Source organism: Pseudophryne corroboree, chromosome 4, assembly GCF_028390025.1.
Source record: "Pseudophryne corroboree isolate aPseCor3 chromosome 4, aPseCor3.hap2, whole genome shotgun sequence".
NCBI lineage: Eukaryota > Metazoa > Chordata > Amphibia > Anura > Myobatrachidae > Pseudophryne > Pseudophryne corroboree.
In genome coordinates this window covers 300,587,247-300,614,015 of record NC_086447.1, presented here as the reverse complement: position 1 = coordinate 300,614,015, position 26,769 = coordinate 300,587,247, and the positions used below count along the sequence as shown (strand labels likewise).

Sequence of the window (26,769 nt, the reverse complement as noted above, 5' to 3'; positions counted from 1 at the left end):
CAATGATGTGATCATGACAATGTCATTATTACATGCATTGTGAAGCGGGGAGCAGAGCCACGATAATCCAATTCAGGACAAAATGTGTCATCAAGCTGCCCAGCCTGCCCCCTCTTCTGGGCTAGATTCGGGAGTCTGTCAGAAGAATAGGCAAGTATGCACTGTTGTAATAAAGAAACTAGATGGGCTTTTCATGAGTGAAGGATACTTTGCTATACTTACAATTACAGTACAACAGGGGAGGAGGGAGGCTGAACAGCAGCCAGCACGTGCAGTGACAAGTGAGCAGAAAGCTCAGATCCCCACTTGGTATATTCATACAGAATGTATCCATTCATTCATATATCATTAATAAATACACATGTACAGTAGTGGCTTACAATTACTGCATGAGCTTGTCAGAACTGCCAGGTTTAGAAATCGGGATCAGAAGACTTGGACTTAGCTGGCTTATACATCTTTTCCACTGAAGTCCTGTGTCTGACCTGAGATTTGGAACACAGTTCCAAACTGGGTCAGACCCAGTACAGTCCTATTTCCACTGCCCCTTTAAAAAAAAATTGGGATCAGCCAGCATCTCGCACCTCCGGCGATCTCAGGCGTCATTATATCCGGCCCATTGTTTGCAGAAAAATACATTCTGTTGTTTGCAATGTGAGTCTTAATAATTACTTTCTGAAATGTGATGTACTGTACCATATATATTTATACAGCAAGGTATGGTGAAATCAATTCTCTTGTTAAACTGAAATGTTAATAAAGTATAGCTGCCATAAAGCTCAGTATAAAGTGCCATTCAACTGCTCAGCGCTTTATATTCATGTGGTTGAGATCCTTATATTATAATCTTGTACTTGACCTGTATGAAAAAGCCAGCCTCATGTTGACAACAACCAAGAAATTGTAAATGTGCCCAAACTTTTTGCACTCATTTCCTTTTATTTTATTATATACAGATATTCTTCAGCGCTGCGATTGTATAGATGTTTCTAAAAGAAGATAAACTAAAAATTCAAAAATATTTATTATGCAGACAATATTTCATGATCAGCATTATCATACAAATATACAGTGTTGAATAAACTCAATGACAATTTAAATAGGAAGTAAAACATTTATTGGGCTTAAATATATTACATATACACTAGAAATACAGTTAAGTTTTACATACTGTAGCAATTTTTTATTTTGCTAAATCTATACATTAAAGCAGATATGACAGCTTTAATACAATGCATATAAAGTAGTCTTAAATTTACAAGTTCAGAAAATGTGATTTTCTTTAAATGTTTGGAATGTCTGTCCAACAGTGAGGTAAGAAATATTTTAAAATTCAATTTAAATCGTTGTACAAGGATGCCATTCAGACATCTCCAAGTTCTATAGTTATTTTTGAAGTGACAAGAAGAGGCCGCAGCCTATTGCTATTGGGTACCAAAGAGTCTAGGGGCTGGTTATGTCAGGTTTTTATAACCAATTTTCTGCATCTGCAAGCAATTTTGAACAGAAAGCAGGCTAGTGTACTGATAGAAACATTGTACAATTCTAATTCTTTATACATCATATATGTTTTCTACTTTAGCAACAGGTCATGACAAAGAGTAATTTACTGCAGGAATTTATATTAGTTGCAAAGGTCAATTCTAATCTTAAAATTGTTATCATTGGATAAGCTAAAAATATACCAAGGATGGAATCATGGTATGGAAATTAACAGTATGGCTTGTTCTACAGCCATTAACAATTATTTAAAAAAAAACTAAACAAAAGGACTATGAAAAATATAAAAATATAATTTTTTTTGTCAATTTCATCTTTTCGATGGACACAAACATTATACAAAAGGACATAAATCCCATAATAAAAATAAGTCCCTCCAGAAATAAAAGAAGATCTCTTCTAAAACTGGCCAATTATGTTTATTTTTCTAAATGCACATAGAACATGTTCCCATAGTGGCTTATTAAGAGTTGGAATAATGTAACCACAAGACTTGTGTGTTCTAATCAGAGCATGTATAAGGGTTACATACTGTAGTAACAGTTATCATGAAACATTCAAAGCAGCATAACTATAATATGAAATTCTGAAAATGACATTTGGGTTTTTAGTACCTAAAATGTATTCTACCCTAAATTTCCCTGTTTTTATTTATTTTTTTACAAAAAAAGATAAGGTGCAATTATGGCTTATTATTAATAAACTTGCTCTAAAATCAAAGGATCTACATGTACCACTGTGGATATCATATTGTGCGGATAATGGTGCTACTGTGATAATCATACACTCTCATTGCTTTTCAAAATATTTTTGGTGTATGTGGATAATAAATATTTTACAAATGGTACAAAAATGGTACTTTGCCTCCACATAACAAACTTAGCTATTTATTTCTTACATTTTTTGTCTGCCTTTTTTCTAAGCAGAATAAAGTTAATAATGCTGCTTTGAAAAGAGCATAAGGAATTAATTGAAAATATTTTGTGGCAAGAGACTGATTAACCCTACTATTTTTTTTTTAAGTCAAGTTAAATAATCATTTATTCATTACATTTTATTTTTTTAGGTAGCAGCAATGCTTAATTTCTTTGAAACAAAAAAAAAAAAAAAATCACAATTTTTTATTTCTATTTTTAACCAATGGGACAAAGATTATTATTTTTTTACATATTTTTTTGCCTGAATAAAATACAAAAAGATCTTTTTATTAACACCGGAGTAGATTATGCTCATAAAATACAGGAGACAAAAAAACTGCATAAAAATACATTTAAATTAAAAAATATATATATTTATACTGTATAGAAAAAAAAATTTAATTCGCCACAACACTGGCAGAAATATTAGTTTGCAGAGCTATGTTAACATAGTGTTTACATTTATATTACAGGACATTTCTAACATATGCTACATTATAGGCACACAGCATGATTAGTGGATCAATAACACTTTCCTCAGAAGAGATGATTAGAGCATTTGGTTACATGTAAACATTTCAATCATGGATGTTTTTGGCTTTACATGCGCTGATTTGTTTATTTTTAAACATTAAAAAAAATCTAAAAAAAAGATAACACTTAAAATGCTGCTGGGTAACAATTTACCTTACTTACAAGAACTGAAAATGTAACATGCTACAAATATTAGTACATATTTTTTTATATTGTTTTTTTACAATAAATAAAAGATTGCACTGTAGTTGGCATTTCAAAGTACTTAATGTAATATACTGTAAAAAATAAACAAAATATTGTTGGGTTTCCCATCACTTTGGTAATGGGAGTAAAAAGCATATATACTATTAACAGGAATATGAGACAATGCCTCAATGAATGTCAAACATTAGATTCTATCACAATGCAAAGTAAAGCAGCAAAAATAAACAAAATATAGATTTATATAAAAGCGGGTATACGTTGTGTGTCTGTTGCACCTTTTTGGAAATGTATTGCACCTTCAGCTGAAAAGTTTCCCTGAGGCACTTTTTTCATATCAACATAAAACTCTTAATTTGATATCTTAGTGTAAAGTATATAAAGATGCATAGCTACAGTAAAGTTGTCTGGTTGGTAAAAGAAATCAAATAAACTTTGGATAATTTAACCGGGATATGATTTATCATAACTAAACCATAAGAAATGTGCTTAATTCAATAATATACATTTTTCTGTAGGAAATGAAAATGAACTGTAGAACAACAATACTGCGAAAGGTTTGTAAATGGTTTGCTTTACTGCACACTGCTGAAAGACAGCTTACTTTCTTGTACAATTGGAAACAGTATAAAAGAAGGGGGATCTTGGTTTAAATACCGTAACATTAAGAAAAATTATACCAACATCTTAGTTTCCCTTTTAATACTGCTGGCAGTGGAGTTAAAGAGAGAGATGACAGGGCTTCCCCATCAGCACCTCTTTAAAAACTGAAGATACAGCAAACTGTTGAAATTCACTAAGCAATACATGGGGTTCTATTCTATTAGCACACCTACCAAACCTGGCAGGTGAGAAGCCCCTATGTATAAGAAGCTCATTTGCTGCGATATTTGAGGGTGCTCGTGGTGGTGTGGGGGTCTTACTATTGAAAATTGGTCTGGAGAAATCAATAAAACTAGTTACATGTCAACCAGATGCCCATATTCTACAACACATTTTTAAAAAATCCTTAACTACTGAAATAAGATTTCACCACACAAAAAACATATTAACCCAACAGCTATATTGTGCATTTGAAAATTATGTGTTATAAGTAGTCACATTTTAAATTGTTTTTTTTATTCTACTTTGAAAATTAGAAAATAATGTATATTTGCTGATGCCTGATTTTGTACTTCCTGAGTGAATGTATTATGGTTTAATAAGCTTTGAATGTCTCACATATCTCACTTTCTACAAGATACAGATGTGTCCATACTGATCCAGCAGCCTATTCATGCCAATAGCAACTCAAATGCCGTGAATAGTGAGCCCATGGTTGTGCACAGGCACATGCATACATACCCCGCTTCCATAGGAATGCATGGTACATACGTACGTACGCTGCGACTAGTCACGGCAGGGTGCAGGACATCACTGCCGCGATGCATATGCACATGGTAAACAATATCCAGTAAGATGAACAAGGACATATCTGTACACACTGTACCAATATTTTTGGTTGTAACTCAACATTGTGTTTAGCCAGTTTGGCCATCAGCATTATTTACTTATTTTATTTCTAAAATAAAAGTTGAATTACGGTCAGCTACACCTAGTTACCTTTACTAAAGCATATATTTTTTATATATTTGTACAGTGTTTTTTTTCCAGATTGAAAAGAAGAACTTAGTGTGTGGCTAATGTGCACTGCACGGATTTGATAGTATACTAATACAGTATTACTAAATACAATAACGTGCAATGCGCCAAAAAATATGAAACAATCAAATAAAGATAACAACAAAATGAGTACTGTGTTATTATACTATATTAGATGATTGTGCTGACTAATAAAAAAGAAACAATATCCAATTTGAAACTGAAATACTTTACTAGAATTTAGTAGCTTGCAAAGAAAATTATGTATTGTATACTGTATAACTGTTTAATAGCATGTTTTACACTGGTTATGTAGTTCTACAGCTAAACAAGTTAGATAAACTATTGCACAATGCCCCTTTGCATTAATAATCTGAATTAAGGTAAAAAAAGGTATACATTCCAACATACAATAAGCTGCAGAAACAGGCATGGGATTGAGAACTGAGGTTTTTTTTTATTTGAACTCTGTTATATAGGTGTAGCTAGTTCTCAGACAGCAATGTTTTCCTTTTTTTTTTTTTGTATTATGACAATGTGATATCAAAATGAAGGGCTATGCCACACTCTAGGAACCCACAGCATGGCCTAAATAGTCAAATGGTTACAATTCTCTGGGAACCCACAGCGTGGCCTAAATAGTCAAATGGTTACAATTCTCTGGGAACCCACAGTGTGGTCTAAACAGTCAAATGGTTACAATTATTACTAAAGACAATAAAAAGATAATATAGAATACAATCTTTGTAAAACCATTTTGAACCATTCTATAGCCCCAGATGTGGCTCCACTAGTGTCTGATTTTCCAGGTGCTAGATCAGCAACCAAATTTAAATTGGAACACACCTATAGCTCCCTCCTGCTACCTTATATACTATGACAAGCAAGATATTTTAACGAGTGTGAAACCATGAATAAATAATTTTAGTATATCCTGAGCTGGCCGAGATTGTATGTAAATTATACTGCTGCGGCAAGCAGCAGTTTCGGTAGTTGGTTCTTTGTTTTTGTCTACATTGGTTGAAGGCTATTTAATCTGCACACTTATGCTGTGATTATATTGGTATGGATGATGACACGTAATGGCCGGGCACTTTTCCTGTACTACACTCAACACAAGCAGCCTCATAAGCAAACTTATAGTTTTAAGGCATTGTTTTGTTTGCTTAAATATAATCTAATCTATCACTTTGTAAACATGAAATTAATTTCCCTTCTTAAGTTAGCAATATCACATCAGTTATACAGAGCAAATATAAAGGTGCACCTATACATACAATTGCACAATAAACTATCCATGTGCATATTTATGTACAGTATATGCTCGATGTAAGTACACACACACACACACACATATATATATTCTTCTGTAGATATATATATATACACACACAAACACATACATATGTATGCTGTATATCTATATAAATATACATACACATTGTATAAACATATGCGCATCTTTATATTGTATGTACTGTATTCTGTACCCACACACACATAGAGGAAAACAGAGCATTATAATATGCCAAAAGCATTTGGCCTGTATTTAAATATTCTGCATTTTTAGTTTGCAACTATAATCTAAATTGAACATTTAGGCAATGACCAAAAGGACATAACACTGCTACTGCACTGTGTTATATAGCTATTTAGCAGAAACAAATTTCAGCTATTTCCTGGGTTTGCATTTCAAAAAGGTGCATCAAAAACACTGAGAATGTATCTAGCTGACAGCAAAATATCAGAATATAAACTGTAGAACTCAAAAACGTCTGTATTTCTTTAAAAATGTATGATCTGAATAAATGTCTGGATTATAATGCGCAGCATTAGCTAAATTTATACTTCTAAACCGTATTCACTATTTACTTCATAAAGAAGTACTGAAGTATAAATGCAAACAGAACAGACAAGGTTGCAAAGCCTAAAACAATTAGAATGGCAAACTGTTCATCAGTAGGCATCATGCTCTTGAGTTTTGTATGGTCTAGTTGAGATAGGTCCTCTGGTAACATGAGGTCACTCCGCCTCATAATGAAAGATGCAGATGGACTGTAAGATCCACAGAGCTCCTGTGATGTATCCATACATCGGCGACATACACAAACACGAAATCTGTAATCCGTATTGGTTTGAAGGCCTGAGATTTGAAAGGATGAGTCGTCTCCCTTATATACCTGCAAACCACAAAACAGAATATAATCTATGATGGGAGCTTGGAAACTAATAAAGATTAGAGAAATGATTTACACTATTTCAGAATTTACTGTTTTTGGCTGTCAGCTAACAAATTAAAGTGACACGTTGTAAAATAAAATCTAATTGAGCACTAAAAGAAAAAAGAAAAGATAAATTATATCCTTGAACCAAATTCTACATTACAGTGAAGTTTTTGAACAATAAATATTCTAAAACATAGTAAATGAAATACAGCATTTTTTTTCTCGAGAATATACCATCTTTGCAAACAATTTTGCAGCATGGGGCTGATTCAGATGGACATCTGAACGTGCGCAGTATGGGTCCAGCGCAAGTACCAAGCATCTGTACTTTGCGACATGCACTGCTCTTCCAACAGGATTTGAATCAGGCCCCATTAGCCAATAAAAACGTTTTGTGAATTCATTAGCAAATTAGAATTATTTACACAGTATCATAACTCATCCAATCAGTGAACTGAACAGAAGATGATTCACACTCCGGAAACACCTAGGACCTGATTCAGAGATGTACTATCCACCTATATCACACACGCAAAGAGTCCCCTTGCAGGATGCATAAGAACTATGGCTGTCGTAGACACCCACAGTGGGAATAGTCCTGTTGCACTGGGATTCCGGCTGGCGGCATTGTCGGCTGGCGGGATTCCGGCGTCGGTATCCTGACCGCGGGGATCCCGACAGCTGGCAAATTAAATGCATCCCGGAACAGCACATCCTTCACCCTTAATTGATACAGCGCTGGATCTGAGTTCAGGAACAATAGTTGATATTATCCAAGTATTCTCAGTCATCAAAAAACTGCTTAAAAATATATTTTATCTATCTATCTATCTATCTATCTATCTATCTATCTATCTATCTATCTATCTATCTATCTATCTATGTTTGTTTCATACATTTTAGAACCATTTAATATACAATACAGTATAAATGGTATGTATTTTAGAGTAGGTCTTCTTCCGAATAGTAGATTATAGGGCAATTTCCACACATATTGGGGGTAACCAAATTCACAGATGTGTTTAGTACTAATGTTGCCTGTCAGATAGGGCGTGGGCTTAAGGAGGAAGAACACGTTGATCAATGATTATGTGCCATAAGATCTGCGCTTAGTATGACATAAAGCTGAATTTGCTAACCCCCTTTCTTTTATCAGTGTAAATGGCAATTGTTGTATGGAGGAATATATATAAGTTTATGAGTGGGATTTATATTTTCCCACATCATGTAACAATATAAATATGTAAATGCTGTATCTCAGAGCATAAGTGCTTAATTCTTCATATTTTGATGCAATTTTCCACATTTCCATGTCATGCTAGAGATACGCTTCATGTGACAGGAGAGGCTTAAATTAGCTAGCAACCTATTCTGCAGCTCAATTTATCATACTTCACATACAATATTGTGCTTCAATCTAAGTTATTATTATCTTACTGAAACCCGCTGCATGTGATGATTCCTAACCTCAAGTGAATTTTTACATATCAGTTTTTTTTAAAGCATGACCTTAAAGCACAGTCATTTTGATGATTAGGGCAGATGAGCAGCCAATTAAAAAAGAATAAAATGAGATGTTAACACCGCAAATATTAGTCATTTTCAAATATAGTTTTAATTGAAAAATGGCAAGAGAATAAAATCATGCTTGGGTAACAGGCTAGAGCTGTTATGGAGTAACAGCGTAATCTTATAACTCTATAATAGATGGATAATCAGAAGTCACTCCAGTCCAGCTAGATCGTCAGTTAAAAATGTCAACTGTATTAAAAACATGATAACCATTAATTCTGTGGCAACTGTGAAAGATTTAAACCTGCTGTTTAAATTCTTCTGTAATAAAATCATTACACGTGTTAGTGCAAAATTGTACATAAGAGGGGATTAAAATACATGTACAATGTACATGTAGACAGCTTTCATTGCTTGGCACTCAGTTCATAGTATTGTATGTGTATTATCAGTACTTAGAATATGACAATAACAAAGCTGTTGCATTAGCGCTAGAAATTACACTAATAGCCAACAAAGACGCACACAGACAATTATTTTTGTTTGCTTCTTAATGAGGCACATTATTTAATTTCAGGAGTATGATTGCATTCTGGTCTGAATTAAAAAATACACAATGAATGCTACCTATCAGAAGAAAGGAGGAAGTTGTCTGTCATTAAAATGAAATCCTAGTGTATACTACAATTCCTTGGGGAATGGCAGTAATCTTTTATTTGTTATTGGGTTACAATTGCACTGTCCAATTTCTGATTTTAGAACAGTATATAGTTTGACTATGTTCTTTTTTCCAAGGAATAACAATTTAATTACTATTTTTCTAAGACAAATGGAAATGAGTCTTGCAGCAAATTAAGCCCCTAGTAAATTAGATGAATATAGGAACAAGACCAGTACTGCAAGTAAGCGGGAACTAAAAGAAAAGGAATCAAATAAAGGCTGGTTTGGGGAAATTAATATTTTTAAAATACAATATGAAATATACGTATATATTCATGTGTGTCAAAGTGGTAGTTGAAACATGCCAGTGCCACGCTCTTCTACATCTGTAGAAGTTAGTAAGCTCCCTGATTGGTGCAGATAACATAGGGTTTTACTTTACCTGTTTGTATTCAGACTCCCGACCAACCTGTACTTGTAAAATGTATCCAATGGGATCTCCTCTCATAGGCAATACTGTCTCCCATGCAATTTCACACGTGTTTCCTTCTAACTGTGTTACACGAGGTGCTGAAATAAAGGGTATTTTCGTAAGCAAAAAAAAAAACCACAGAAAAAAATCTGTAAAAATATAATACAATATATATTACAGTATATGAAGTATAAAACATTAATGTAAACAAGAGGTTTATACTGTATTTACAATATACTGCCATTGGGAGTTTGGTTTCCTCCAAAACAAATAGACGTGTCAATTGTGGACTCTTAGTAAAGTCAGTGGTCGTACACAATTATACATTAATATTACAAGCAAGTTTGAGCCCACTACAGCAGAGCAGCGGGTGAATCCTAGATAGATGTCATGCACAGTGCAGGGAAATAAGCCTGGGGAGCAAAGGGCACCCCCCCCCCCGAGTAACGAAAATAGGGCCATGAGGCCACGCTTTCCTGTCAAGAGACCATGCCCCCATCTGGCCAAGGTCACACCCCTTACCAGCCGCACACGTCAAATATGTGCAAGGGTCCCAGTTTACAGCGATTACTTGTTGGTAGGTAGGTTATTAATATTTACTTATATAGTGCCAGCATTTCAGAGTGTCCCCCACAATAGCTCTCTTGCAAAAATTCTCCTGTTAGGTTCTAAACACCTTGTGATCACATTTAGTCACCATGCTACTTTAGTTGAATATATTAGCACATACAACCAATCTATCTCTACTAATTCTCCATTTTATTCACCTGCACCTTATTGTTTTCAATGTCACATTAAAGGTGGAAAAAAAGGTCTGGTATGATTTATTTTAATTTCAAGCTTTTACATCACAAAACCTGCAAATTAAATACGGGTCTTCAGAGTTTTCATATCCACTGTAGACAGCCATAGCTGCCAATGTTTCACTCAATATGTGCTCTTAATATTGGTCGCATTCACATTGGTCTCAGCTATTTAGATGGTTTCTAATCATTACTGGCAAGATTTGTGGGAGCTAAAGTATTAAGTAGGGAATGAATAGATGATATGACAAATGCTGTTAAACCATAAATGGTGCCTCAATAAATAGTAAAGGTAAATACATAGACTATAAAACAATTAACTGATTTCTTACAAGCTTACAGTACATAGGCGTAGGCAGTTAAAGAAAAGTATAGAAGTAAAATGTGGGTAAATTCCCTTTGCTCCCTATAGCAATGCTAGAGACGCGTGGAGAAAATTATCTTACATGTTGGTTCAAGAAATAGACAGACAGATATAAGATCAGTAGACAGACAGATATGAGATTTATAGACATATAGACAAACAAATATTAGACAGACAGACATTTTCGCGGGAGATCCACAAATATTTAGTACCACCCCCATGTATGAAGGAGGGATTGCAGCAGATATCTACAATATCTACTGCAGTCCCTCCATTTCCGACAACAGCCGCAACCCCATAGGTTTCTATGGTGGATGTGATGCTGTCAGATTTACCAAGCTTGGTCCCCGCATCTAATGCCATCTGAACTCATTGCAACAATCACCAGGAGTGGCCACCACACGTGTGGTCAGCATGTCCCGGGAACTAAAGTGAACACATCGCGTCTACGCCTTCATATGCGATTTTGGGCACTAACATAACGCCAAGATTGCCTAGCAAATACGATTATTGATAAATGGGGCCCTTAGTATTAGATAGATAGATAGATAGATAGATAGATAGATAGATAGATAGATAGTCAGTCCACTCTCTCACCTTTAGGTGTTGGTGGTACTAATTTGGTTGTGCTGAATGTGTAGACATCAGAAAATGGCCCTTCCCCAGCATCATTCACGGCCTGAATCCTGAAGCTGTAGAAGGTGAACTCCGTCAGCCTTTGCACTTTATAAGTGTGACTTGGACCTCTGTATATGGGAAGAAACCTACAAAAACAAAATAAATCCATCCTTACTAACATACTGGAGATATGATACACATATTATGTTAATATATGTAAACATTGCTGGAAATGATGAGTTGGCACATCCCATGTATATCTGCAAACTGCCCACTCTTTGTAGAAAGCAATAGTAGACTGCGCATACACTGCACCATGCATACCCACACAGGCAGAGACTGAAAGTGCTGATGGATTAATCACTCTTTCCATGAAGTGGGTGTTTCTGGGCAGTGGCCATGCAATCGAATGGAACCAATCTGTCTCGTGGGATTGTCAAGGGCACGTAAGGTGACTTCCACTCTCGCTGTCAGCGTGCTGACGGAGATGGCATGGCTGTTTAAGATTGATGTTTGTGCATAGCATGGAGTGGGTACAATTCCCAAAACAGATGATGACAGCTTCAGACAGAAATCAGTGCAGATGAACAGATAATCAGCATAGACTGATTGGTATTCGCAGTAGCATAAGGTAGCAAATCCGCACAAGTATCTGTATGAGAGTTGATGTCTTTTGTTGAGTGTGGTTCAATAGATCTATAGTAAAAAGATAGACAGTCAATAGGACGACCCCATATGGCCGACATGCAAAAGGTCGACAGGGTCAAAAAGTCAACACGAAAATGGGCAACAAGTTTTTTTTTTTAGTTTGTGTCATTTTGTATGTTTCACCATATCTGAGCCAAATTGGTGAAAACGTGTACCCTTGCAGGCTCACTTTAGTCGCCACACTTTGGGCAGAGGTTACTATTCCCAATCGCAATAATGAAAAAGTTTAAAAAATTTTTTTTTAAATTGTGTTGATCATATGTCTTTTGACCATTGTCATGTTGACCTTTTGCATGTCGAACATTTGGGGTAGACCTATTGACTGCCTATCTTTTTACTGTAGATCGATGTTGGTCACTGAATGCCTTTCTGCCATTTCATCTTGGATGACATCTCGCCACCTTGAATTTTAATATTTCCAAAACAGAATTAATTATATTTCCACTGGCCAATAGTCGTTACCAACCTGATATCTCTATCACTATTGATAATCATCCCTACCCCACAAGCTGAAGGGATGAAACTTCCCTTCTGATGAAACGGCCAGTGCTACAGGCCGAGAAACGCGTTAAGGCACCCCAGTGAAGGATCCAGTCTGACTGCGATATTTCCCTGATACCTTTGAGTTGTGTGGACCGATTAGAGCCTAGCCGCAATACACGGACATTCTACCAGCGGCGTGACACTCTGTACTTTGATTGCATCGAGCCGCTGCACACCCGGCTCAGTACAGCGCTCAGAACTAAGAAGCTTTCTTCCATCGGATGACACATCTTAGGAGCAATTGGGTTTTCCACAGTATTTCCATCTAAAACAAAGGTATTAGCACAGTGCCGGTGTCCGCACTTCCAACATTGGGACACTGCTTGTCCGGCCCAAGTGAGCCGTCTCTAACACTCTAATGCGGCTTGCATGTGCATAAGGAGAGGTGAGACTTAAATTTGCAACAGTGATTCATAATAGAGGTACCTCTTATAAGTCTCCTACTTACAATATATTTTTATCCGTGGACGCACGGCTGAAAAATCCCAGAGCATCATTGCACCTTTTCATTAAGGTTTATAAAGACTTTTCCCATCTATGTCTTTTCAGGTGCTATATTGCAGTCATATTCATTATCATATATTCATGTGATTTTTTATTAATTTTTTATTAGTTCATTAATGGGTCAATTTATGTATGTACATTTTCATTTTTATTAATGTGTTTAATGAAACACTGTTTTATCCATCTTAATAATAAATTTACTCTTTAGACTCATTCAGCGCTCCCATTTCTTTCCATTATCACATTTTTGATTCATTGTTGGGGCTGCCCGCCCACAACCGGTGAGCGGCCGTCTGAGTCTTAGTAGGTGTGTGTATTGTGGAGCGCCAATTCTGTGTATATATTTTTGGTTTTTGACTCTGAACTGTCCTTTGTTCCCCACATTAAATCTGCCTCAAGATCATGTTACATACATCTAAGAAACATATCCAAAATACGACCATATCTTACACAAGACACAGCAAAAACTCTAATCCATGCTCTCATTATCTCCAGCATTGATTATTGTAATAGTCTCCTGACCGGTCTTCCCAAACATAGACTCTCACCACTACAATCCATTTTGAATGCAGCTGCGAGGCTAATCTTCCTCGCTGGACATTCATCGTCTGCAGATCCGCTCTGTCAGTCCCTCCATTGGTTACCGGTATTCTACCGTATTAAATATAAAATACTTTTACTTACATACAAGGCTAGTAACCAAACTGCACCAACATACATCTCTTCACTTATCTCAAAATATCTCCCTACCCGACCTGTCCGCTCTGCACAAGTTCTGCGTCTCTCATCCACGCGCATTACTTGTTCACACTCAAAACTGCAGGACATTATCAGGGCTTCACCCACTCTGCGGAATGCCCTCCCACGCACAATAAGACTCACATCTAGTCTCGAAACCTTTAAACGTTCCCTGAAAACTCACCTCATCAGACAAGTCTATCAAATTCCAGACCCACCCACATAGGCTTCAGTGCTTCTAATTACATCCTCTCTGTACAGTATACATAACATCACATATCCTGTCTTCCTTTACTCTCACACCCTCCTGACACTTGGCCAACATTGCTGGGTGATCATATTATACACCCCATTAAGAACCTAGCATTCTGGTGGACCATTATGCAATAGGTAGCATCTATCCTTGTGTATCAATGCCTATTTCCCTATAGATTGTAAGCTTGTGAGCAGGGCCTTCCTACCTCTATGTCTGTCTGTTTTTCCCGTTTTGTTCTATTACTGTTGTTCCCGTTTTGTTCTATTACTGTTGTTCTGTTTGTAAAGTGCAATGGAATATGCTGCACTATATAAGAAACTTAATAAATAAATAAATATTAGTGTGAGCCCTGAAGCACAGCCGATAGCCGATATATCTGCAGATATATCTACACTTGCTGCAGAGGCCTCTGGTGACTGACATCACAAGTAGGCAGGCACATGTAAATCCCTGCCCAGCTGTGACGTCAGGCATGACACATCGGGTGGACGATTGGTTAGTGTGCATGCACTTACCAATCGTTGGACAGGTCGGCGGATCAGCTGGACGGCCGATCCATTGTCCTAATGTGTACCCAGCATTAGTGCAGATGAGGGAGAATATTTTCTCTCCCTGACCTGTTGCAATTTAATAAAAGCTGCTTTTAAATACAGTATTTACCTCCCTTCACCACCTCCCCCTTTTAATTTCCTGGTCCATTTGGTGGAGGACATCAGGGGCCTAATGCAGACCGGACCGCTGGTGGGGAGCCGGGCTGCGGCATGACATCACACGCAGCCGCTGCGACCAGAGACCCAAATTTAGCACATCTACGATCAGATCTGAATCACCCCCCAAGTTCTCAATTTAACTTTTTTCAAACTTTCATTTGTTTCACAGACTATATTCTCAAATTGTTATTAACTTAAAAAAAAATATATATATAATACAGGTTGAGTCTCCCATATTCAAAAAGCTGGGGACAGGAAGTATTTGAAATTGCATTTTTTATATTTTGGAATATTTGCATACCTTAATGAGATATCTTGGGGATGGTACCCCAGTCTAACCACAGAATGCAATATTGTTTCATGTACACTTTATACACATAGGGCCTAATTCAGAGTCGATCGCAGCAGCAAATTTGTTAGCAGTTGGGCAAAACCATGTGCACTTCAGGTGTGGCAGATATAACATGTGCAGAGAGAGTTAGTTTTGGGTGGGGTGTGATCAAACTGAAATCTAAATTGCAGTGTGAAAATAAAGCAGACAGTATTTACCCTGCACAGTAACAAAATAACCCACCCAAATCTAACTCTCTCTGCAAATGTTATAACTGCCACACCTGCAGTGCACATGGGTGGGCATTCCGAGTTGTTCGCTCGGTAGCTGCTTTTAGCTGCATTGCAAACGCTAGGCCGCCGCCCTCTGGGAGTGTATCTTAGCTTAGCAGAATAGCGATCGAAAGATTAGCAGAACTGCTACTAAATAATTCCCTGCAGTTTCTGAGTAGCTGCAGACCTACTCCTAGATTGCGATCACCTCAGTCCGTTTAGTTCCTGGTTTGACGTCACAAACACGCCCTGCGTTCGGCCAGCCGCTCCCCCGTTTCTCCAGCCACTCCTGCGTTTTTACCAGGCACGCCTGCGTTTTTTAGCACACTCCCTGAAAACGTCCAGTTTCCGCCCAGAAACACCCACTTCCTGTCAATCACACTACGATCACTCGAGTGTTGAAAAAACGTCGCTCGAGCTTGTGTAAATCTCCGTTTTGTGTTAAATTACTTAGCGCATGCGCGCTGCGTACCATGCGCATTTTTGCAGTTTTTTCACTTGATCGCTGCTGCGAAAAACGGCAGCGAGCGAACAACTCAGAATGACCCCCATGGTTTTGCCCAACTGCTAACAAATTTTCTGCTGCGATCAACTCTGAATTACCCCCATAGCCTGAAGGTAAATTTAAACAATATTTGTAATAATTTTGTGCATGAAACAAAGTTTGTGTACATTGCCCCATTAGAAGGCAAAGGTATCACTATTACAAAATTTGTATTTTGTAATTTGAGATATTGGAGACTCAACCTGTCTAACCATTTTTTAAAGGCAATTTTATATGTTTGGTTACAAGATTGCACTTGTCCTAGAATTGGGTCTACCGAAATATGCTGCAGCCAGGGAGGGCTGCCCTTGTTCCTCTTGGTGGTAGGGAACAGATCTTATCAGCATGGAGCGTGACTGCAACCTTTTTAAACCGCTCTATAAAAATTATAACCTAGGCCAGAGTTTACCAAACTCCACCATTACAGTTCAGATTTTAAGGCTATTCATGCTTGAGTCCAAATTTTTAAATCAAATTGTCTGAGGTACTAATTAAGTCACCTGTGCTCAAGCATGGAAATCCTTAAAACCTGGTCTGTAATGGTGGAATTTGAGCCAGGCTGATTAGGCTTGCCTTCCTTATTAGGACACCCTTACTATATTTCCTAAAACTAAAAGGTGCCTCTGGCCAGCGTAGCTGTACATGGCCAACTCTGCATCATGCTCTAAATGTGGAAATCCAACCTCTAACCCTTTAAAGAACTTTGCCATCCAGGAGAGTGCCCTTTCCCCATCCTGCCACCCAGGAGAGCGCCCGTTCCCCATCCTGCCACCCAGGAGAGCGCCCTTTCCCCATCCTGCCACTCAGGAGAGTGCCCTTTCCCTATCCTGCCACCCAGGAGAGCGCCCCTTCCCCGTCTTGGCACCCAGGAGAGCGCCCTTTCCCCATACTGACACTCAGGAGAGTGCCCTTTTGCCATCCTGCCACCTAGGAGAGTACCCTTTCCCCATCCTGCCATCCAGGAGAGAGCCATTTCCCAATCCTGACACTCAGGAGAGCGCCATTTCCCAATCCTGACACTCAGGAGAGTGCCCTTTCCCCGTCCTGCCACCTAGGAGAGCACCCTTTCCCCATCCTGCCATCCAGGAGAGCGCCTTTCCCCATCCTGCCATCCAGGAGAGCGCCATTTCCCCATCCTGCCACTCAGGAGAGGGCCCTTTCCCCATCCTGCCACCTAGGAGAGCACCATTTTCCCATCCTGCCATCCAGGAGAGCGCCTTTCCCCATCCTGCCATCCAGGAGAGCGCCATTTCCCCATCCTGCCACTCAGGAGAGGACCCTTTCCCCATCCTGCCACCCAGGAGAGAGCCATTTCCCAATCCTGACACTCAGGAGAGTGCCCTTTCCCCATCCTGCCACCTAGGAGAGCACCCTTTCCTCATCCTGCAATCCAGGAGAGCGCCTTTCCCCATCCTGCCACTCAGGAGAGCACCCTTTCCCCATCCTGCCATCCAGGAGAGCGCCATTTCCCCATCCTGCCGCTTATGAGAGTGCCCTTTCCCTATCCTGACAGCCAGGAGAGTGCCCTTTCCCCATACTGCCACTCAGGAGAGCGCCCTTTCCACATCTTGCCACCTAGGAGAGCGTCCTTTCCCCATCCTGACATCCAGGAGAGCGCCATTTCCCCAGCCTGCCACTCAGGAGAGCACCCTTTCCCCATCAGGAAAGTGCCCTTTCCCTATCCTGCCACCTAGGAGAGCGTCCTTTCCCCATCCTGACATCCAGGAGAGCGCCATTTCCCCATCCTGCCACTCAGGAGAGAGCCCTTTCCCCATCAGGAAAGTGCCCTTTCCCTATCCTGCCACCCAGGAGAGTGTCCTTTCCCCATACTGCCACTCAGGAGAGCGCCCTTTCCCCATCCTGCCATCCAGGAGAGAGCCCTTTTCCCATCCACTGTTCCTGGTCACACAGTTTGAAGTGTGCAAAATGTGTGGTTCTGCATAGGCGCATATGGGTGCGTTCACTCAGTAAGCCTGTGCAGAGCGGGATCAGGCAAGGCACGTTATGTAATCTGGCAAAGTGCTCCTTTTGCATCAGCCCCACTGATGCATTCCATTAACCCACATGTGACATTTTCATGTTACATTATTGATGTGCGGTTCAGCTGGGTACACACTATATGATATATTGTGCAATCTTGGTACTTTTCTATTAATCAGCATGACCATGTATGTGTACACCCAATACGTCATTCACACTTGTCGGTCATCGCATTGTCCCTTTGGATGTTCTGCACGTTCAATGGGACGATTCCATGGATGACACGGTATTGATACATTAAGCATGTAACGTTATATGGTGTTATTGTGCGATGAATCAGGTAGTGTGTACTGCGATGCAATATATCATTGCAGCGCACTGCCACAGTGCTGGTTCACACCGATGTTTAGGTGTGTACCCAGCTCAAATTAAAACATTAAAAACCACTGTACAACATCCTGGACATACCAAGTTCAAATGGGGAAGAATAGAAAACAAATGTATTAAAGGCTTATGCATGTCCTTAATACCCTGACAGGAGAAAACCAAAAGCCAGACAATGAACCTTGGTCTGTACAGTATATAAAACTAACTTAGAAGATTCAGACGTGTGCCCCTTATAAACCACTTACAGTAAGTCATGTTCTGTTCTGAAACTGCAGAACATTTAACATAAAAGCATTATGTTAAATATGCATTAATGTCACAGTAAGTGAGTACTCCCACTTCTTATTTTCTTGCAATGCTTTAAGCTCTACTTATAACCCACAGAATACATTGCATGTATGCCTATATAGTTTTTATATATCACTGTATGCAAGTTGGAGATAGTAAAGGATTTGTACATGGAAAAGGTTGGAAAATTTTAGTTGACTAATGAAAAATTGTATAAAAACACAGTGAGCTTGGACTGCCAAGTAAAATATTCCAAACTATTATTTCAAGGAGCTATAATCAGGCACAAAAACACTATCTGTTTCAATACAGAGAGCAATCGCTGTACGATAATTTTTTGTGTTTATTACGTTGCCTGGCATGGACTACAAACATCATAGTGTGTTGGCACCAGACGGGCCTTGGGGGTCATTCCGACCGATCGCACGCTGCACGTCTTCGCAGCCGTGCGATCGGGTCAGAAATGCGCATGCGTGGCGGCCGCATTGCGCAGGCGCGACGTTGCTCGCAGCGATGCCGCGAACAAAGTGGTCACAGCGGCGACCGCAAGAAGATTAACAGGAGGAAGGCATTCCGGGGCGTCAGCTGTTCGTTTTCTGGGAGTGGTACGGCGAACGCAGGCGTGTCCAGGCGTTTGGAGGGCGGATATCTGACGTCAATTCCGGGACCTGCATTGCTGGATCCATCGCACAGGTTAAGTAACTCTTACCCTGGTCTACTTCTACACAAAACTTTTTTTGCAGAGCAGGGCTGCACAAGCGATCGCAGCCTTGCTATGCAGAAATACACTCCCCCATAGGCGGCGTCTAGATGATCGAACGGGCAGCAAAAAGTTGCTACGTGCAATCAACTCGGAATGACCCCCCTTATCTCTAGCAGGGTGGTCTCTCCATCCAGACTTCTATCTGTACTATTTATGCAACTATCTGTGATGTATTTGTTTTTCTGAGTGTTTATTATAGTATTGTTTGTTGGGGTGCTGTACCTTTATACCGTAATATTGTATACATCAAAACAGAGTTTTTTTTTTCTACCTTAGCATCCCCAGTTATTTATAATACTATCAGGATGTCTAAGTGCTGCTTTTTCCTATATTTTTTTTCTACCTACTTTTACTCCCTGTCCTGAGGTTGCCCTGCTCTCCCAGAGTCTCCTAGACACGCCTCTGACGGCGGACTCCGAAGAGGGTGCAGGGTGTGCGGTGCGGGCCCGTGTGCATCGCACACACCACACCCATTATAGATACGCCACTGTAGAGGGTATATTTGTATCCCCTACACACAGGGACCATCCTGTAAACCAGGAGTTAGCAACACCTAGAACGCATGCCAGACATGACACGTGAAACATATTTCATGGGCACGTAAAAGTAGGTATGTTTTGTCAGGCAAAAAAAAGCGCCAAATCAACTAAAAAATATGGAAAAGGGTTTGGAGGTGCTGTCATTTTTCAAACACAGCCTGTGACATGGCAGTTAGGAGCCGATTGGCTGGTACTTTATCTCTTTCCAGTTTATCACTCTCCAATGCTTAGTAACTCTCCTCCAAAATGGCTAAAAAATGGATAACAACATAAATGTATATGTTGTAACGGTGGTGGCACTCTGGATTTTTTTGTCTTGTAATTTTAAACATGTAATTTTAAACACCCAAAGAGGAAAACATTGCCTAGACCTGTTGTAGACTGATAAACAACACAGGGGTCTATATACTAAGCCATGGAGAGAGATAAAGTGGTGACAGATAAAGTATCAGCCAATCAGGCTATGTTTGCAAAATTACAGGAGCTGACCGGTTGGTAGTTTATCTCTTTCCACGGCTTAGTAGATAGACCCCACAGTCAATATTCTAGCGAGCACTACACAAAACACAGCAGATACGAGTGACCACAATAAAATGAATATATTTCCCAGGAGGCCACTGTACAATGCAAGCCCTGGATTTACAATATGGGAAACCACTTTTCGGCCAACTTTACAATGAAAACCCCCTTACATTTATTTTGGGTTTACAATATAGATCTTGGGCCTTATTCAAACTTGGCCGCCGATGCGTCCCGCAGAGCAGTTTGCCTGCATCGGCCTTATCCATTGCGACCGCATCCCGGAAGGATGTAGCCGCAATGTGATTGACATCAGCGGGTGTGATTGACGATGTGATTGACATCGGTGGGTGTTCACGGGGCGTCGCTGTGGGCTGAACCGAAGGCATTTTCAGCGCACACAGCCACTCTGATTAAAAAAATTGTGGTGGACCACCTGACAGCAGGGGTCAACCTTAGCTCTATGCGTCTGCAATGTAATTGCAGATGCAGCGTGAGGCAGCGCCACACATGCTGGCTGGCCTCCAGCATGTAAGGAGATGTTGCTACGGATGTAGTGATCTGCGTCCATCTCTGTATAAGGTCCCTTGTGCAATACAGTATCTGGTGGCTGTATAATGCATGTCACCTAAAAAAACGCTGTTGGACCAATGCAGGCCGGGCAGGATTGTAAAGAGATCTGTCAGAATAGGTGAAATAAAAACACATTTATTTCACTATACTACTACTGTTGTGAAAGAATAGCATAACACTGACTTATGTGTGCTAAAAGATAAAAAAAAAAAATTCCTTATGGAACATACACAGTTGAACTAACAGTCCCAGCAGACTTTCTATATAAATCTGTCAGGGCATGCTGAGTCCTGACTTTCACCAGAGGCATAGGTTAAGCAAAGTGGCAATAACACATGAGAAAACTGTGAGGTTTAATCAAGGAAATCTATTTACTGCAACAGTTTACTGAGTTATATCAATAATCATAATACTAATACTCAAATTAACTACGCATGAAATAAATGGCATTGTTTAAAATGTCTTGCCTAGACCAACTGTGAGATAATGGTGTCACCTTGTCACATAACAACATTAATCTTTTAACATTGTTTATTGCTTTCTCTTGAAGCCAAAGTTTCAGTACAAAAACGTACTCAATATTTCAAGTTCCAGCTATGTGGCTGTATCAGGATTGCCATTTGTGCTACCAGGCAGGATGTGTTGAGAGTTTGTATTTTCATACAGAGACACAACTCTGTTCATCCTGGCACCACTGGTTTTCCTGTGGAAGATTTCAATATGAACAAAACAGTAAAAAAATAAATAAAAATAAGTTGGAATCAATTTATTAATCATATAAACTCTGTTCCATAATATTAAAGTAATACCCCTCTGAGACTGTGCAATAACCCGGGTTATTGCATGTAAGTGGGCAGCAATCTGGCATACGGTGCAGTCTGAAAGGGGCCGGCTGAAATAATCCCATTCGGGTGACTTGGTATTTCAATAAGTGGTGAACCCGGTTTACAGTGCTATGTGAACGGGTAAGCCGGGTCAATCTGACCTGGGACCCGTTCACACCATAGAAAGAGGCAGCACTTGGAGATCATCTCATCAACAAGCACCACCTCCGCACGCATTGGCGGTGACGTCACCAACACGGAATTTTATTGGGTTGGGCCGCCTATATGAAAGGGGTCTAGATGAGTTGCTTCCGTGAAGGACCTGTGCACAAATCCTGGGTGCAACTTGGCTTATGCGGTCTGAAAGGGGTAAAACCGTCTCCCTCTCAAGAAATCACCTAATTCATATTTTATATATATAATGCCCACAATGAATGTCTTTTCTATGCGTAATATCAATGTAAGTGTTCAGGAGACGCACAAGTTTTGGGCAGCTCTCCCACACTCCAGAGACTCCCCCCCCGCCCACCCTTCCAACTGCCACTAGCAAAGTGATGAATCTTCGGCGCGCGCTACAAAAAAGGGGGCATGACCTTGCTGAAATGGGCGTGGCTTTGCATAAAGAAGCGTGGCATTGCAGGAAAAGACTACCTTATAACCCAGTTTTGCAACCTGCACGCCCAGACGTTGGCCACCACAGAAAAAAAAATAATCCTGATTCATGCCCCTTACATTATTTGTCAATTTTCCTCCTTATAGTAATTAGTGATGTGCACCGGAAATTTTTCGGGTTTTGTGTTTTGGTTTTGGATTCGGTTCCGAGGCCGTGTTTTGGATTCGGACGCGTTTTAGCAAAACCTCCCTGAAATTTTTTTGTCGGATTCGGGTGTGTTTTGGATTCAGGTGTTTTTTTTACAAAAAACCCTCAAAAACAGCTTAAATCATAGAATCTGGGGGTCATTTTGATCCCATAGTATTATTAACTTCAATAACCATAATTTCCACTCATTTTCAGTCTATTCTGAACACCTCACACCTCACAATATTATTTTTAGTCCTAAAATTTGCACCAAGGTCGCTGGATGACTAAGCTAAGCGACCCAAGTGGCCGACACAAACACCTGGCCCATCTAGGAGTGGCACTGCAGTGTCAGACAGGATGGCACTTCAAAAAAATAGTCCCCAAACAGCACATGATGCAAAGAAAAAAAGAGGCGCAATGAGGTAGCTGTGTGACTAAGCTAAGCGACCCAAGTGGCCGACACAAACACCTGGCCCATCTAGGAGTGGCACTGCAGTGTCAGACAGGATGGCAGATTTAAAAAATAGTCCCCAAACAGCACATGATGCAAAGAAAAATGAAAGAAAAAAGAGGTGCAAGATGGAATTGTCCTTGGGCCCTCCCACCCACCCTTATGTTGTATAAACAGGACATGCACACTTTAACAAACCCATCATTTCAGCGACAGGGTCTGCCACACGACTGTGACTGAAATGACTGTTTGGTTTGGGCCCCCACCAAAAAAGAAGCAATCAATCTCTCCTTGCACAAACTGGCTCTACAGAGGCAAGATGTCCACCTCATCCTCATCGTCCGATTCCTCACCCCTTTCACTATGTACATCCCCTCCTCACAGATTATTAATTCATCCCCACTGGAATCCACCATCTCAGGTCCCTGTGTACTTTCTGGAGGCAATTGCTGGTGAATGTCTCCACGGAGGAATTGATTATAATTCATTTTGATGAACATCATCTTCTCCACATATTCTGGAAGTAACCTCGTACGCCGATTGCTGACAAGGTGAGCGGCTGCACTAAACACTCTTTCGGAGTACACACTGGAGGGGGGGGGCAACTTAGGTAAAATAAAGCCAGTTTGTGCAAGGGCCTCCAAATTGCCTCTTTTTCCTGTCAGTATACGTACGGACTGTCTGACGTGCCTACTTGGATGCGGTCACTCATATAATCCTCCACCATTCTTTCAATGGTGACAGAATCATATGCAGTGACAGTAGACGACATGTCAGTAATCGTTGGCAGGTCCTTTAGTCCGGACCAGATGTCAGCACTCGCTCCAGACTGCCCTGCATCACCGCCAGCGGGTGGGCTCGGAATTCTTAGCCTTTCCTCGCACCCCCAGTTGCGAGAGAATGTGAAGGAGGAGCTGTTGACGGGTCACGTTCCGCTTGACTTGAAAATGTTCTCACCAGCAGGTCTTTGAACCTCTGCAGACTTGTGTCTGCCAGAAAGAGAGACACAACGTAGGTTTTAAATCTAGGATCGAGCACGGTGGCCAAAATGTAGTGCTCTGATTTCAACAGATTGACCACCCGTGAATCCTGGTTAAGCGAATTAAGGGCTCCATCCACAAGTCCCACATGCCTAGCGGAATCGCTCTGTTTTAGCTCCTCCTTCAATCTCTCCAGCTTCTTCTGCAAAAGCCTGATGAGGGGAATGACCTGACTCAGGCTGGCAGTGTCTGAACTGACTTCACGTGTGGCAAGTTCAAAGGGTTGCAGAACCTTGCACAACGTTGAAATCATTCTCCACTGCGCTTGAGGCAGGTTCAGGACTGTTTGCTGGTGCTCCAGTCTTCGGCACGCGGTGGCTGAATGCCAAAAGTGGCCCGCAATTCTTCGGGCCACCGACAGCATCTCTTGCACGCCCCTGTAGTTTTCTAAATAATTATGCACCACCAAATTCAATGTATGTGCAAAACATGGGACGTGCTGGAATTTGCCCAGATGTAATGCACGCACAATATTGGTGGCGTTGTCCGATGTCACAAATCCCCAGGAGAGTCCAATTGGGGTAAGCCATTCTGCGATGATCTTCCTCAGTTTCCGTAAGAGGTTGTCAGCTGTGTGCCTCTTATGGAAAGCGGGTATACAAAGCGTAGCCTGCCTAGGAACGAGTTGGCATTTGCGAGATGCTGCTACTGGTGCCGCCGCTGCTGTTCTTGCTGCGGGAGGCAATACATCTACCCAGTGGGCTGTCACAGTCATATAGTCCTGAGTCTGCCCTGCTCCACTTGTCCACATGTCCGTGGTTAAGTGGACATTGGGTACAACTGCATTTTTTAGGACACTGGTGACTCTTTTTCTGACGTCTGTGTACATTTTCGGTATCGCCTGTCTAGAGAAATGGAACCTAGATGGTATTTGGTACCAGGGACACAGTACCTCAATCAAGTCTCTAGTTCCCTGTGAATTAACGGTGGATACCGGAAACACGTTTCTCACCATCCAGGCTGCCAAGGCCTGAGTTATCCGCTTTGCAGCAGGATGACTGCTGTGATATTTCATCTTCCTCGCAAAGGACTGTTGGACAGTCAATTGCTTACTGAAAGTAGTACAAGTGGTCTTCCGACTTCCCCTCTGGGATGACGATCGACTCCCAGCAGCAACAACAGCAGCGCCGGCAGCAGTAGGCGTTACACTCAAGGATGCATCGGAGGAATCCCAGGCAGGAGAGGACTCGTCAGACTTGACAGTGACATGGCCTGCAGGACTATTGGCTTTCCTGTGTAAGGAGGAAATTGACACTGAGGGAGTTGGTGGTGTGGTTTGTATGAGCTTGGTTACAAGAGGAAGGGATTTAGTGGTCAGTGGACTGCTTCCGCTGTCATCCAAAGTTTTTGAACTTGTCACTGACTTCTGATGAATGCGGTCCAGGTGACGTATAAGGGAGGATGTTCCTAGGTGGTTAACGTCCTTACCCCTACTTATTACAGCTTGACAAAGGCAACACACGGCTTGACACCAGTTGTCTGCATTTCTGTTGAAATAATTCCACACCGAAGAGGTGATTTTTTATGTATTTTGACCAGGCATGTCAATGGCCATATTCGTCCCACGGACAACAGGTGTCTCCCCGGGTGCCTGACTTAAACAAACCACCTCACCATCAGAATCCTCCTTGTCAATTTCCTCCCCAGCGCCAGCAACACCCATATCCTCATCCTGGTGTACTTCATCAGTGACATCTTACATTTGACTATCAGGAACTGGACTGTGGGTGCTCCTTCCATAACTTGCAGGGGGCGTACAAATTGTGGAAGGCGCAAGCTCTTCCCGTCCAGTGTTGGGAAGGTCAGGCATCGCAACTGACACAATTGGACTCTCCTTGGGGATTTGTGATTTAGAAGAACGCACAGTTTTTTGCTGTGCTTTTGCCATCTTAACTCTTTTAAGTTTTCTAGCAGGAGGACGTGTCGTAAATGGCACATTGGCAAGTTTACGCTCCTCCTCAGACGATTTTGATTTAGATTTTTGGGTCATTTTACTGAGCTTTATTTTTTTGGATTTTACATGCTCTCTACTATGACATTGGGCATCGGCCTTGGCAGACGACGTTGATGGCATTTCATCGTCTCGGCCATGACTAGTGGCAGCAGCTTCAGCACGAGGTGGAAGTAGATCTTGATCTTTCCCTATTTTACCCTCCACATTTTTGTTCTCCATTTTTTAATGTGTGGAATTATATGCCAGTAATATATCAATAGCAATGGCCTACTACTATATATACTGCACACAACTGCAATGCACCACAGGTATGGATGGATAGTATACTTGACGACACAGAGGTAGGTAGAGCAGTAGCCTTCTGTACCGTACTGCTATATAGTATATACTGGTGGTCAGCAAACTGTGCAAAACTGAAATGCACCACAGGTATGGATGGATAGTATACTTGACGACACAGAGGTAGGTAGAGCAGTGGCCTTCTGTACCGTACTGCTATATAGTATATACTGGTGGTCAGCAAACTGAGCAAAACTGAAATGCACCACAGGTATGGATGGATAGTATACTTGACGGCACAGAGGTAGGTAGAG

The 26,769-nt window shown here is 40.6% G+C and overlaps 1 protein-coding gene across 3 annotated transcripts in view; it reads right to left on the bottom strand.

Moving 5' to 3' along the window:
* Positions 1-1,114: 1,114 nt before the first annotated feature.
* Positions 1,115-26,769, bottom strand: part of FNDC3B (fibronectin type III domain containing 3B) — a 617,129-nt gene continuing 591,474 nt past the window's right edge. For all 3 annotated transcript variants that reach the window (XM_063916263.1, XM_063916264.1, XM_063916265.1), the window contains exons 24-26: positions 11,430-11,596; positions 9,636-9,763; positions 1,115-6,976 (exon numbers count right to left, since the gene is read on the bottom strand). In XM_063916263.1, coding sequence (XP_063772333.1) covers positions 6,665-6,976; positions 9,636-9,763; positions 11,430-11,596 — 607 coding nt within the window. In that variant the 3' untranslated portion in view covers positions 1,115-6,664. The remainder of the gene's footprint in view (positions 6,977-9,635; positions 9,764-11,429; positions 11,597-26,769) is intronic.